A 13,198-nucleotide genomic window follows, 5' to 3' on the forward strand; every position below is an offset into this window, starting at 1 on the left:
ATAAAGGAGGAGCCATCTGTAAACAAAGTTAGATCAAAAGAGGACAAAGGCTCATCGCAAAGGTCAGATCGAGGAGCGATAGTTTCCTGAACTACTTCATCACAATCGTGAATTTGGTCAGTCATAGGAGAGGACTCAAGCAGGGTAGCTGGATTCAAGGAGCCACAGTGCTCCACATGTACCTGCGGATTTTCCAATAAATCAACCTCATATTTAGTCAGGCGTGCCACAGATAAGGCGTAGGTGGCTGCTCCACGAAGGAGGTGCACAACTTCATGCGGAGTCCGAACAACAACGGGATGTCCCAAGAGGATATCCTGAGACTTTTCAAGCAGCATTACCACCGCAGCTATGCAGCGGATACAAGGTACTTGACCTAGAATGACAGGATCAAGGACACCTGAATAATAGGCTATTGGTCGATAGTGAGGACCGAGAGTTTGGCACAAAACCCCTGAGGCCACTCCGCGGCGTTCATGAATGTACAAATAGAACGGCTTACTGTAGTCAGGGAGTCCCAGGGCAGGGGCTGAACTCAGGCATGATTTTAGTGTCTGAAAGGCTTCTACAGCCTCGGGAGTGCAGTCCAGGGGCTCTGGGGAAGTCATTTTTAGGAGCTCAAAAAGTGGTCTGGTTAACAACCCAAATTCTGGAATCCAAGCTCGACAAAACCCAGCCGCACCAAGAAAACCTCTCAGGGCCCTCTTAGTGGTGGGGCGAGGCATGCATTGAATCAGGCTCACTCGCTTGGGGGCGATTGCTTTTTCTCCCGCCCGCAACATGAACCCAAGATATTTTACCTGGGGCTGACACCACTGCAGTTTCTCGCGACTAACTTTAAGACCAAGCTGATGCAAACATGCTAGGACCTGGAGGGAACCTGACTGACACAGATCCTTCCTGTCCCCAGCAATAAGGATATCATCCACATACTGGAACATACTGATCCCTTCGGGTAATATGAGGGGAGATAAGGCTCTGCACAATTCTCTCGAAAAGATAGTTGGGGAGTGAACAAAACCCTGGGGAAGTCTCGTCCAGGTTAGTTGACAACCTTCCCAGGTAAAGGCAAAAAGGTACTGGCTCTCACAGGATACCGGGATAGTAAAGAAAGCACCAGTTAGATCAATACAAGTAAAACAGGTTGCTTCGGGGCTCACGGAGCTAAGTACTGCCGTAGGACTAGGAACCACAGCATGCATAGGCAAAACGTAAGAGTTAATTGCACGCAAGTCCTGGACTAACCAATAAGACGGGGGAGCCCAGTTTTCGCACAGGCAACACAGGAGTATTACAGGAAGACCGACATTCGACTAAAATTCCCTCGTGTCTCTTCTCTTTCTACTTCATACACACTTACTCTAACCTTCATACACATACAATTCTTTTAACCATCGTCTTTTCTCTCTCACTAAGACGAGTGAAAAAGTCATCAGAGGTTTCCCCTTTATTCTGGGCCATCCCATGAAAGGAGTCCCAATTAGGGGGTTTACGGCCCAATTCTTGGATGGCTGCCAGGAGAGTCTCTCTGGCCCTTGAAAGGCTGCACGGAGGATACCGTGTATAAGGAAGTCCACGTCCTTTAGCTCCCCCGGGTGGGAGTCTTCATAGGCCGTCATCTGTTCCCCAATAACGTCCCACCGCTCCTCCGTGATCCCGGAATCAAATATCCATGGGGAGGTCATAGTTATCTTCCCTATAAATTCCCTTATTGTTTTCAGCTCAGTCTTTACCCCCTTACTTCTCAATATCTTGTAACAGTGCCGGGTGTACAATTCCTTATCTTCTGGCTTATATATGGGCAGCGATCGTGCCGTCCCCATCTTCCCACCTGACCTTTAGCTACCTGGCCTACGGGGCACTCTCCCTGGTCTTCCCCAATGGGGGTACCCGAGCCCCACGTTGGGCGCCACTCGTTGCTCCCCGCGGTTTCGGGGGCAACTCTCGGGTTCTTACCCTCTCCGGGTCTTCGGACGTCTCCGGACACGGCCCGCGCGTTCACACCAGGAAGAGTCAGCCAGAGGTTCAAAGCTTGGTTGCCGTTTATTTGCTATCAGCGGTTACATGGTTGAAAGAGAGAGAGAGAGAGAGAGCAACAGAGAGAGAGAGAGAGAATGCCCCCCCTTGTCTTGTTCGTCTCTTATACCCTCCGTTGTGCGGGGGCAGGGTTTTTTCGGGGAATGGCGTATCGAGGCTTTGCCATGTAGCACACGCCGCCCTCCAGCCACTAGCCTAGCAACAGCTCTGTCCAGTCACGAAGCATTTGCTCTGGCTCGCCCCCAGCCACCCGTTGCCAACCATCGCTGGCTGCAGATATGGCCTTGAGGTTGCCTCCGAGCCTTGCAGGTGCAAGCTTGTTTTTCCTGCCCTGGTCTCTTTATCTCCTGTTGTTGAGTCTGTTTGGCCTTGAGCCGTTGGGTACGGTTTGTGTGCACATACTGCCTGTCTCAGCGCCTTCCCCCGCTCCCTATGGGTTGGTATTAGAGAAGTGAAGTGTGCAGATTGGGTCGAAGTGGGAAATCAGTGAGTTAAGGTAGGAGGGAGTGAGCCAATTGAGGGCCTAAAAGCCGATGGTAAGGAGTTTCTGTTTGATGCAAAGGTGTATAGGGACCCACTGAAGGTTTGGGACGATTGAGGAGATATGGACTGAATGATTTCTCAGAAAAAATGCTCTGGGGCAGCAGAGTGAAGCATGGACTGAGGAGGGGAGAGACAGGAGGCAGGGAGGTCAGAGAGGAGGCTGATGCAGCAGTCAAGGGAGACTATAATAAGGGGTTGGATCAGCTTTGTAGCAGTTTTGATGGAGAGGAAAGGGTGGGCTTCAGCATTGTTTTGAAGGTAGAACCGATGGAATTTGGTTTCAGAATGACTATGTGTGTTGATTGAGCGATAGGTTGAAGATAATGCCATAGTTAAGGGCTTGTGAGACAGGGAGGATGGCACTGCTGTCTACAGCGATGCAAAAATCAAGGGAAGGACAGGATTTGGGAGGGAAGCTGAGGTGTACTGTTTTGGACATGTTAAATTTGAAGTTGTTGGCAGGACAGCCAAGTAAAGAGGTACTGAAGGCAGGAGGAAATGCTAGAGGAAACGTCTGGGCTGGAAAGGTAGATTCTAGACTGTGAGCCCGTTGTTGGGTAGGGACTGTCTCTAGATGTTGCCGATTTGTACCACAGTAAGAGCTCAATAAATATGATTGAATGAATGAATGAATGAATTTGGGACTCTTTCAGTGAAGAGATGGTAGAAGAAAGCATGGGAGCAAATGAGTTCTGCAAGGAAATGAGTGTATATAGAGAATAAAAGGGGATCCAGAACTGAACTTGAGGGACTCCAACAGTGAGAGGGTGGGAGGCAGGGAAGGAGCAAGGAAACAGACTGAGAAGGTGTGGCCAGAGGTCTGGGAGGAGAACCAGAAGAGGAGAGGGACAGCTAAACCAAGGTTAGATAATGTTTCCAGGAGAAGGGGGTTGTCAGTGATTTCAGAGGCAGCTCATAGGTCAAGGAGAATTAGAATAGAGGCCATTGGATTTAGATAATGTTGATGTCTGAACTCCTGCTTGCCAAATCCAACGGCTCATACTCTGTCCTAATCCTCCTCGACCTCTCAGCTGCCTTTGACACTGTGGACCACCCCCTTCTCCTCAACATGCTATCTGACCTTGGCTTCACAGACTCCATCCTCTCCTGGTTCTCCTCTTATCTCTCCGGTCGTTCTTTCTCAGTCTCTTTTGCAGGCTCCTCCTCCCCCTCCTATCCTCTTACTGTGGGGGTTCCCCAAGGTTCAGTGCTTGGTCCCCTTCTGTTCTCAATCTACACTCACTCCCTTGGTGACCTCATTCGCTCCCACGGCTTCAACTATCATCTCTACGCTGATGACACCCAGATCTACATCTCTGCCCCTGCTCTCTCCCCCTCCCTCCAGGCTCGCATCTCCTCCTGCCTTCAGGACATCTCCATCTGGATGTCCGCCCGCCACCTAAAGCTCAACATGTCGAAGACTGAGCTCCTTGTCTTCCCTCCCAAACCTTGTCCTCTCCCTGACTTTCCCATCTCTGTTGACGGCACTACCATCCTTCCCGTCTCACAAGCCCGCAACCTTGGTGTCATCCACGACTCCGCTCTCTCATTCACCCCTCACATCCAAGCCATCACCAAAACCTGCCGGTCTCAGCTCCGCAACATTGCCAAGATCCGCCCTTTCCTCTCCATCCAAACTGCTACCCTGCTCATTCAAGCTCTCATCCTATCCCGTCTGGACTACTGCACCAGCCTTCTCTCTGATCTCCCATCCTCGTGTCTCTCTCCACTTCAATCCACACTTCATGCTGCTGCCCGGATTATCTTTGTCCAGAAACGTTCTGGGCATATTACTCCCCTCCTCAAAAATCTCCAGTGGCTACCAATCAATCTGCGCATCAGGCAGAAACTCCTCACCCTGGGCTTCAAGGCTCTCCATCACCTCGCCCCCTCCTACCTCACCTCCCTTCTCTCCTTCTACTGCCCAGCCCGCACCCTCTGCTCCTCCACCGCTAATCTCCTCACTGTACCTCGTTCTCGCCTGTCCCGCCATCGACCCCCGGCCCACGTCATCCCCCGGGCCTGGAATGCCCTCCCTCTGCCCCTCCGCCAAGCTAGCTCTCTTCCTCCCTTCAAGGCCCTACTGAGAGCTCACCTCCTCCAGGAGGCCTTCCCAGACTGAGCCCCTTCCTTCCTCTCCCCCTCGTCCCCCTCTCCATCCCCCCATCTTACCTCCTTCCCTTCCCCACAGCACCTGTATATATGTATATATGGTTGTACATATTTATTACTCTATTTATTTATTTATTTATTTATTTATCTTACTTGTACATTTCTATCCTATTTATTTTATTTTGTTGGTATGTTTGGTTCTGTTCTCTGTCTCCCCCTTTTAGACTGTGAGCCCACTGTTGGGTAGGGACTGTCTCTATGTGTTGCCAATTTGTACTTCCCAAGCGCTTAGTACAGTGCTCTGCACATAGTAAGCACTCAATAAATATGATTGATTGATTGATTGATTGATTGTTAATTACAATTTTGGTATTCAGTGAGTGCTTACTGTGTGCTAAATGCGGGGGTAGATACAAGATAATAAGCTCAGACCCAAACTCTGCACCACAGAGAGCAGGGATTTTATCTTAATTCACGGGTGAGGCAACTGGGACCCAGAGAGATCAAATGACTTGCCCAAGGTTATACCACAGTCCAGTGTCAGAGTTGGGAATGGAACCATGATCCCCTGACTACCAGCCCTGGACTCTTTCCACTAAGCCACACTGTCTTCCTTCACTGGGGGAAAGGCAGCCAAGAAGACTCCCTAGGTGAATTTTTCCCAGACCAAGACAATGGAGAAGTGTCCTGATTGTCCTAGACAAAACTCACCCTGAAAGTACAATGGTTCTTCTGCCCAAAAGATTAGCCCTTCATGGACGAAAGGTCAGTGATTCATGACTTATTGAAGGAGAAATCCTTTTCTGTCATTGACAGGGCCTGGAGATGTTCTCAATTTTCAGTTTCCAAGTTTGCATTTGGCTCTGAATTGTCTTTGAAAATGAAGGCTTATTACACATCATTCTGGGTAAACACTTTGAATATATTAAACTGTGTGTGAGGGAGAAAGTAAAAATGATTCGTAGAACTTCAAACTGGCTGCTGACACAGTCTCGAAGCTGAACTAGTCGCCACGTCCTGCCGGCTGGAAGTGTGGAAGCAGCATGTAGGACTGAGGTTTGCTTTAGGGCCTCCTTGGGAATGGTTTAAAGAAGTGAAAAGAGAGTGAGAGAATATCACATGGTCCATACCTATTCAAAAGAGTGGGCATCCTGTGGTATTACAATTGGCAATAGTGTTTTGGGCTGCACAGACCACTGGACTAATGCCAGGGACCCATCGCTCATGTCCTGGGTTTCAGCCATAGGGCCGAGATTCTCCCGGCTAGACTCCATCTGCACCGGGCCAGAGCCAGGCAGGTGCCAGTAGGCATGCCATAGCAGAGGAAACCAGCACCATCTATGAAGTGGCCAGAGGAACTGGTCCTGTGTTTAATGGGAGATGGGGGGCGACGGGGGAACTGAGGTGCCCGGGAGAGCTCCACAGCCATGGAGCAGGACAGGGAAAGAGAGCTGGGGACACATAGAGCCTATCCTATCTATCTATCCTACTTATTTTATTTTGTTGGTATGTTTGGTTCTCTTCTCTGTCTCCCCCCTTTTAGACTGTGAGCCCACTGTTGGGTAGGGACTGTCTCTATGTGATGCCAATTTGTACTTCCCAAGCGCTTAGTACAGTGCTCTGCACATAGTAAGCGCTCAATAAATACGATTGATTGATTGATTGATAGAGCCGATTGTGGCCTGGAGGGTCGGGGGTGATAGCGGGGGGTAATAATAATAACAATAATGATAATTATGGTATTTGCTAAGTGCTTACTATATGCCAGGCACTGTTCTAAGAGCTGGGATGGATACAAGCAAATCAGGTTCGACACAGTCCCTGTTCCATGTGGGTCTCTCAGTGTCTAAATTCCCATTTTACAGATGAGGTAACTGCGACACAGAGAAGCGAAGTGACTTAATAATAATAATGTTGGCACTTTTTAAGCGCTTACTATGCGGCAAGCACTGTTCTAAGCGCTGGGGAGGATACAAGGTAATCAAAGTTGTTCCACGTGGGGCTCACAGTCTTCATCCCCATTTTACAGATGAGGTAACTGAGGCACAGAGAAGTTAAGTGACTTGCCCAATGTCACACAGCTGACAAGTGGTGGAGTTAGGATTAGAAACCACGTCCTCTGACTCCCAAGCCTGTGCTCTTTCCACTGAGCCACGCTGCCCCAGGTCACGCAGCAGACAAGTGGTGGAGGCAGGATTAGAACCCATGACCTTCTGACTCCCAGGCCCATGCTCTATCCATTACGCCATGCTGCTTCTCGTGGGTCCTGGGGGAGGGCCCAGGTGATCAGAGTCCCTCCCCTTTTCCGTCTCTCCCCACCCTCATTTTACAGGGGAGAACCCAGGTTTCGCTCAGATTCTGTCCGTTTGCCTTTCAACCCGGTGTCCGTTGGTGGTGCCAGCCAGAATCTGAGGTGGCTCAGACCTGAGCAACTGACGTGTTCACTGGTGAGTGGCCTGAACTTGGAGACTGATCTACAGAGCAGCAGTCTTGGAGCAGAAAAGAGGACAGGACAGCACAGGTCAGGGCAGGACAGAGGAGATAAGGGGAAAGGGGAGAAAGTGAGGGGAGAGGAGGGCAGGTCCATGGGGTCCAGGGAGACCAGGGGAGAAGAGGACAGAGCAAAGAGGAGAAAGGGAGATGGGCAGGGGAAGGGGGTGGCAGTGAGAGTGGGGGAAGGGGAGTGTAGGTACTAGGAGCGGGAGGAGAGGGGCACTATTGTGGATGGGGAGAGGGCAGTAGAGGGGGAAGCCAGGAGGCAGGGAAGGCTAGTAGCAAATAACCAACCAAAGCAGCTTCTGAAAAGGGGGCTGCCTTTCCACAGGACACACAGACATTGGACACCCTCCCATCCAGCACCCTGGAGGAATCAGCGAGCCTTGCTGGGCGCCAGCCCTCTCTGGAGCAACCGCAGAGACGTGAGATGTTGGGGAATGGAATTGGGGGGAGGGTCAGGGAACATGAGACAGGGGCAGAGGTGGAGTGTTTGAGGGGTGAGGATGAAGCCTCACCTATCCTGTTCTGCCTGCCGTCAGGTCCCAGGAACAACCGTCCACCCACACCCCACCCATCAACCGGATGGATCCTGATCAGAGGAGCAAGACACCAGCCTCAACGAGAGGAGGCAGAAGGGAGTCCAGTTGTGCCCCATTCGTCAGGTGAGGGATCGGGGTCTTGGTGAAGGTGAAGGGAGGAAATCACATCCACGTCCAGAGTGAACATGGAAGTAGGGGAAACACCCAGTGAAGATCAGGCGTAGAGGATGGGAGTTGGGACACACAGTTGGGAAGATTCAGGGGAACATGGAGCACTGAAGTTTCCAAACTAGGAGAGGAAGCGGGGGTGGGGCTCAATTCGCTTCAGGGATTTAGACTGTTTGCCTGTTCCTCAAATTGGTGAGAGCAACAGGAAGCAACCTGGCAGTTGGTCTCCATCAACAGTCGCAACTCTGCCAACCCGCAGCCATTAGCCTGGGCAGAGTGAGTCTGGTCTGAGAGCTCTTTGGTAGTACCGTTAACACCTTACAGTGCTGGTGCTCCAAAGAGACTGTAACAGTGAATGGGAGGATCCAGGAGAAATGAGACAGTGGTGGGGAGAGAAGATAGAGACAGGCCCGGGGTCAGGGTGGCGGTGGGGATGACTTAATCTCTCATTGTCCCCTGTCTGGCTGCTAATCTTAGCAGTTCTGCCTGGGCAGGGAGGTTTGATGGTCCTCGCTGCTGTGTGGCATGCAACATGCCTACTTAGTCTGTGAACCCCTTAAAAGACACAGACTGTGCCTGAACTGATTACCTTGTACCTACTCTGGCATTTAATACAGTGCTTGCACATAGTAAGTGCTTAACAAATACCACCATTATTATTTACAAAACCGCAGTTCTTGATATTACATATTTTATAGTATTTGTTAAGTTCTTACTTTGTGCCAGGCATTGTACTGAGAGCTGGAGTAAATACAGTGTAATCAGATTGGACACTGTCCCTGTCCCACATAGGGCTCACAATCTTAATCCCCATTTTACAGATGAGGTAACTGAGGCACAGAGAAGTTAAGTGACTTGCCCAAAGTCACACAACAGGCATGCAGCAGAGCCAGGACTAGAACGCAGGTCCTTCTTAACTCCTAGGCCCGTGCTCTATCTACTAGGCCACACTGCTTCTCATTGTTCCCAGAGAATCAAATCCTGGCTCTCCCTGTGGGAACACTACCCAAATTTTCCAGTTCACATTGACAACACCCAACAGTCACCAGAGAAAAATACAAGTCTCTTGAGTCTGGGAATATGTTATGACTTATTATTATCATCATTATTACTCTTGTGGTATTTAGTAAACACTATGTGTCAAGCACTGTTCTAAGCAATGGGGTAGATAATAAATAATAATGGCATTTATTAAGCGCAAATGTGCAAAGCACTACTATGTGCAAAGCACTGTTCTAAGTGCTGGACACTGTTCTAAGCACAGAGCACTGTTCTAAGTGCTGAGCACTGTTCGGACACAGTCCCTGTCCAACGTAGGGCTCATGGTCTAAGTAGGAGGGAGGCCAGGCATTAAACTCCCAATTTACAGATGAGGAAACTGAGGCACAGACCAGTGAAGTGACTTGCCCAAGGTCTCACAGCAGGCAAGTGGCAGAGCCAGGATTAGAACCAGGCCTTGACCTCTGTGTTCCCGGGATGTAAGCTCATTGTGGGTAGGGAACGTGTCTGTTTATTGTTATATTGTAGTCTCCCAAGTGCTTGGTACAGTTCATTGCACACAGTAAGTGCTTAATAAATACAATTGAATGAATGAATGAATGAACCCCAAACACACTGGCCCCCGACATATAATTCCCCTTTCAGTCATCAGGCTCAAGGTAATTAAAACACTCACTCCATCTCCAGTCCGGGCTGCCGCTGTTACTACATTCCCAGGTGGACCCATTGCAGCACAGTTAGGACAAAACCCAATTTCCAGAATCAATATCAAAAAATCATCCATTCCAGTATCTGACTACATCAGATATCTGGATGACGATACCAATTTGCTGATTTCACCGGACAGAAAAGCTTATCAACGGTAAAGTTTTATTCATTCATTTCTTCAATCATATTTATTGAGCGCTGACTGTGTGCAGAGCACTGTACTAAGCGCTTGGAAAGTACAAATTGGCAACATAACATAATTTATCCCTTCCTGAGATGAGAAGTGAACTGAGAATTTGTTCCAGGAAAGTTCTCTCTGCTGTATTTTCCAACCTCTGAAACTTATGACCACATGTGTCCCACAGAACCAAGTTTTCTGACCTAGTTTGGATGGTTATCCCTAACTCAATCCTTCCAGCTCAAGAAATAAGTTAGATCTCTAAGTTCAGAGGGTTCAATGGAACACCTAGCATTACCAGACTGATCACGTCTGCCATTCTTTCAACAGAAAGATTTATCAGAACAAAATCGCTGGATGTGTACCGTACAATTCCAGATGCTTAGAAATGCCCCACACTCCGTTTCAAACTGACAGTTGATCCATTTAGCTCCATGTTCAGCTAGGTTCCCCATGGGGCCAATTACATCCCTGCCTCCCACACAGCCATACAGAGAGAAAGACCCTGTGCATTTTCTGAACACCAAAACTCCTTGCCCACTGTAGGACACGGTGGCCATATTGAGCGAGAGGACACCATTCCCCTCTCAACAGTGCCCAGAGGCACAACCACCCTGCTCTGTTTAACTCGTTTCCAGCAGGTAATTCGATTTGGCGCTTCCAGGCTGAGAGCTGTTAACCTGCCCATCCGTACATACGGCACGTGCTGCAGTGAGCCAGCACATCTATGGGGCTGGGCAATAGGGCTGATCTCTCCCTCCCCACCCGTAGTCCTCCGTCGCAAGCGCTGTTGTCCCAGACATCATCCTGGGTCTCCCTCCCTAATGTCTCTGTCCACCCTACCAGGCTACCGCCCGAGGCCCAACATCACCACCTGGAGTGCCCAGCCCGGGATCAGGAGGAGGAAGCGGCCACGGAGAGCAGAGGAAGTGGACCCTCGTCCCGAGCTCCCTCAAGGGATACCTACCATGAGGGCAAACTATGAGGCCTTCGTGCAGCTGATGGGTATGCTGTGAGGACCAGGGAGATTCACCCCTTTCAGAGTACCCACCCTCCACCCCAGGAAGCTGACACTGGAGGACAGGCAGGGCAGAGAGTGTTACCTAGCATATTCTAGAAAGGGAAGGAAGGGGGGACCCTCCTTCCCTGACCAGCCCGGTTAAACTGAGCCCCCATCTCTCCCCACCACAGATGACTCACTGGTGCGGAGGTTTCTGAAGTTAGACAAATATTTCATGATGTCAGATAAGGTGGGTGTGACCACGTCAACATCCTTCCTTCCCCCAGACCTCCCCTCTGACCCCTCTCTCCTGCCGCTCACCATCCCAACCCTCCTGCCTGATCTTTGCAGTTTCTGTCTACGGCTCCTTTCTCTTCCCTACTCTCTCCCTGCGCCCCGACCCCTGGTGGTACCCAAACCCCAGCGACTTCCCCTCCACCCCAGATCACCCTATCCCCAAATCTCCTGTTTCGGGCTCCCCGTCTGAAGCTCTGGTGGCCCCAGATACCCCGGGAACAGGACCTTCAGGCTCCTGCCCACACACTGCCTTGCTCTGGCCCATGGCCCCTGACCCCTCCCCTCTCCTGGATGCAGTACATGCTGTCGATGGTCGTCGTCTACTTTATCCGTGCTGCCCGCCCGACGTGGCAGTTTAAGCGGTTCCATTTCTTCCTGGCCCTGTGAGTCTACTCCTGCCTCCTCTCCCCCAGCGTGGGTCCAGGGGATGGATAATGCTCTGCCATCGGCTATGAGCACGGGAGCCGGGAAGGGGATGACAGGGTCTGGGGCTCCTTCCTGTCCCCCTAAGGCTCTGCCAATCAGCATCCCTGAGGGCACCGCACTTTCTCCTGGGACACGTCCCAGCAGAGCTCCCCAGCACCCCACCCTTAGTAGCCCCCAGGAGGGGGGTTATGTCCCATCCAGGGTCCCAGAACCAGGCTACCCCACTGTGTCAGGCCCTTCGACCTGAGCCCTCCTCATGAGGTCGGCAGCGGGTTGCTAAGGGAGGGGGAAATGGCCATGGGGGTCTGGCCAGGCTGTAACAAAGAAGGGGGCTGGGGGCCTGGCTCCTAGGCCCACAACCCCTATCTGGACACAGCTACCTGGCAAATGGCATAGAGCAGAATGTGTTCGTCATGAAGAAGGCCATGTTACCATTCGCTTTCAGGCACAAGGTGAGAAGGAAGGAGCGCAACATCTTCCGTTGTCTGCTGATGAAGTTCTTCGAGGCCATAGGCGGCGAAGCATGGGTGTCACCCGAAGAGTGTGAGGAGGTGGGGCTGTGTCAGGGCCCCGCAGGGGACCTCGGGAGTGGGGAGACTCCTGGGAGGGGAAGAGGGCCGGGTGGGAGGCCGGGGACTAGGTGACCAGTATGGGGTTCTGTTCCTGGTTTCCTGTCTGATGACCCATTCCCAACCCCGGGTGACATCTTACACCCCCAACCCTTGCCTGGAGCCAGTCTCCCACCAACTGCTCCCTGCCCCTGGTGATACTTCCTCCCCAGATCATGGACCAGGACCCCTTCTACTGGGGCTGGTGTCGGGACCGCATCCTGTTCAGTACGCCAGTCAGCTGGGGGAACGAGGACAACAGAGTCGGGTATGGCGGTGCAGAGAATCTGGGGCTCAGATGGGTAGCTGCCCAAGCAGTATTAGGGCAATGCCCCCTTAGTGTCCTTCACCTCCCCCCAACCCCAGCCACCCTGTCTGTCATGGGGAACAGCCACAGCCATGGGGAACAGTCTGTCGGCAGAGGTGGGGGGTCCCATGCCAGTAGACCCTGCCCATGCTCTGTGACTTAGCCAGAATCCCAGTTTAAGCTCGATGGACTGGGATGTGGTGTCCCCCTCACGGACCTGGAAGAGGGGGTGGGGAGATGTTTTCTTAATTCCCAGGAGGGCAGTGGATGGTAGGGGTCAGGGGAGGGACTATCCACTCCTAGGATGCCTTCAGCCTCCCCTGCCTCATGTTCCCAGCAGCTGAAGGAAAGTCAGGGGCCAGCAGGGACAGATGTGGGCCTGGAAGCAAAGGAATGGACAGTGGGCCTAGGGGTGAGGAGAAAGGAGGGGGAAGGGTAGTTGGCAGGTTGCTAGGGGCCATTATGGGAGACAGGAAGTGGGGAGGCCAGGGTGGGACAGAAGAGGAGAGGAGGAGCGGTCCAAGTGTGGGAAGAATGGGGGGCTGTGGGGTGGTGGGATTGGGTCTGGGGCTTTGAAATGGTGGGAGGGGGTCTGGAGACCCCTTTTCCACCACCCCCTCCCACAAATTAAATCCTCTGCACCCCTGAGCATTGCCCCCCTGCCTCTCACCACACACACGCATACACACCCCACCCCACCCCTGCACCCATGGCAGGACAGAGAGTAGCATCCACACTTGGCCCCAGATCCAGGAGTCCCCAGGGGCAGGTGGTGGGTCC

At 51.7% G+C, this 13,198-nt stretch overlaps 1 protein-coding gene across 1 annotated transcript in view; it reads left to right on the forward strand.

Annotated features, from left to right (window-relative positions):
• LOC119948957 overlaps window positions 1–12,886 on the forward strand; it is a 34,841-nt gene extending 21,955 nt beyond the window's left edge. Inside the window, exons 2-9 of the mRNA XM_038770525.1 lie at window positions 7,025–7,139; window positions 7,517–7,610; window positions 7,728–7,850; window positions 10,627–10,785; window positions 10,972–11,030; window positions 11,375–11,460; window positions 11,880–12,054; window positions 12,285–12,886. Coding sequence (XP_038626453.1) covers window positions 7,025–7,139; window positions 7,517–7,610; window positions 7,728–7,850; window positions 10,627–10,785; window positions 10,972–11,030; window positions 11,375–11,460; window positions 11,880–12,054; window positions 12,285–12,581 — 1,108 coding nt within the window. The 3' untranslated portion in view covers window positions 12,582–12,886. The remainder of the gene's footprint in view (window positions 1–7,024; window positions 7,140–7,516; window positions 7,611–7,727; window positions 7,851–10,626; window positions 10,786–10,971; window positions 11,031–11,374; window positions 11,461–11,879; window positions 12,055–12,284) is intronic.
• Window positions 12,887–13,198: the final 312 nt, after the last annotated feature.

The sequence above is a fragment of the Tachyglossus aculeatus genome, chromosome X3, assembly GCF_015852505.1.
Source record: "Tachyglossus aculeatus isolate mTacAcu1 chromosome X3, mTacAcu1.pri, whole genome shotgun sequence".
Classification (NCBI taxonomy): Eukaryota; Metazoa; Chordata; class Mammalia; order Monotremata; family Tachyglossidae; genus Tachyglossus; species Tachyglossus aculeatus.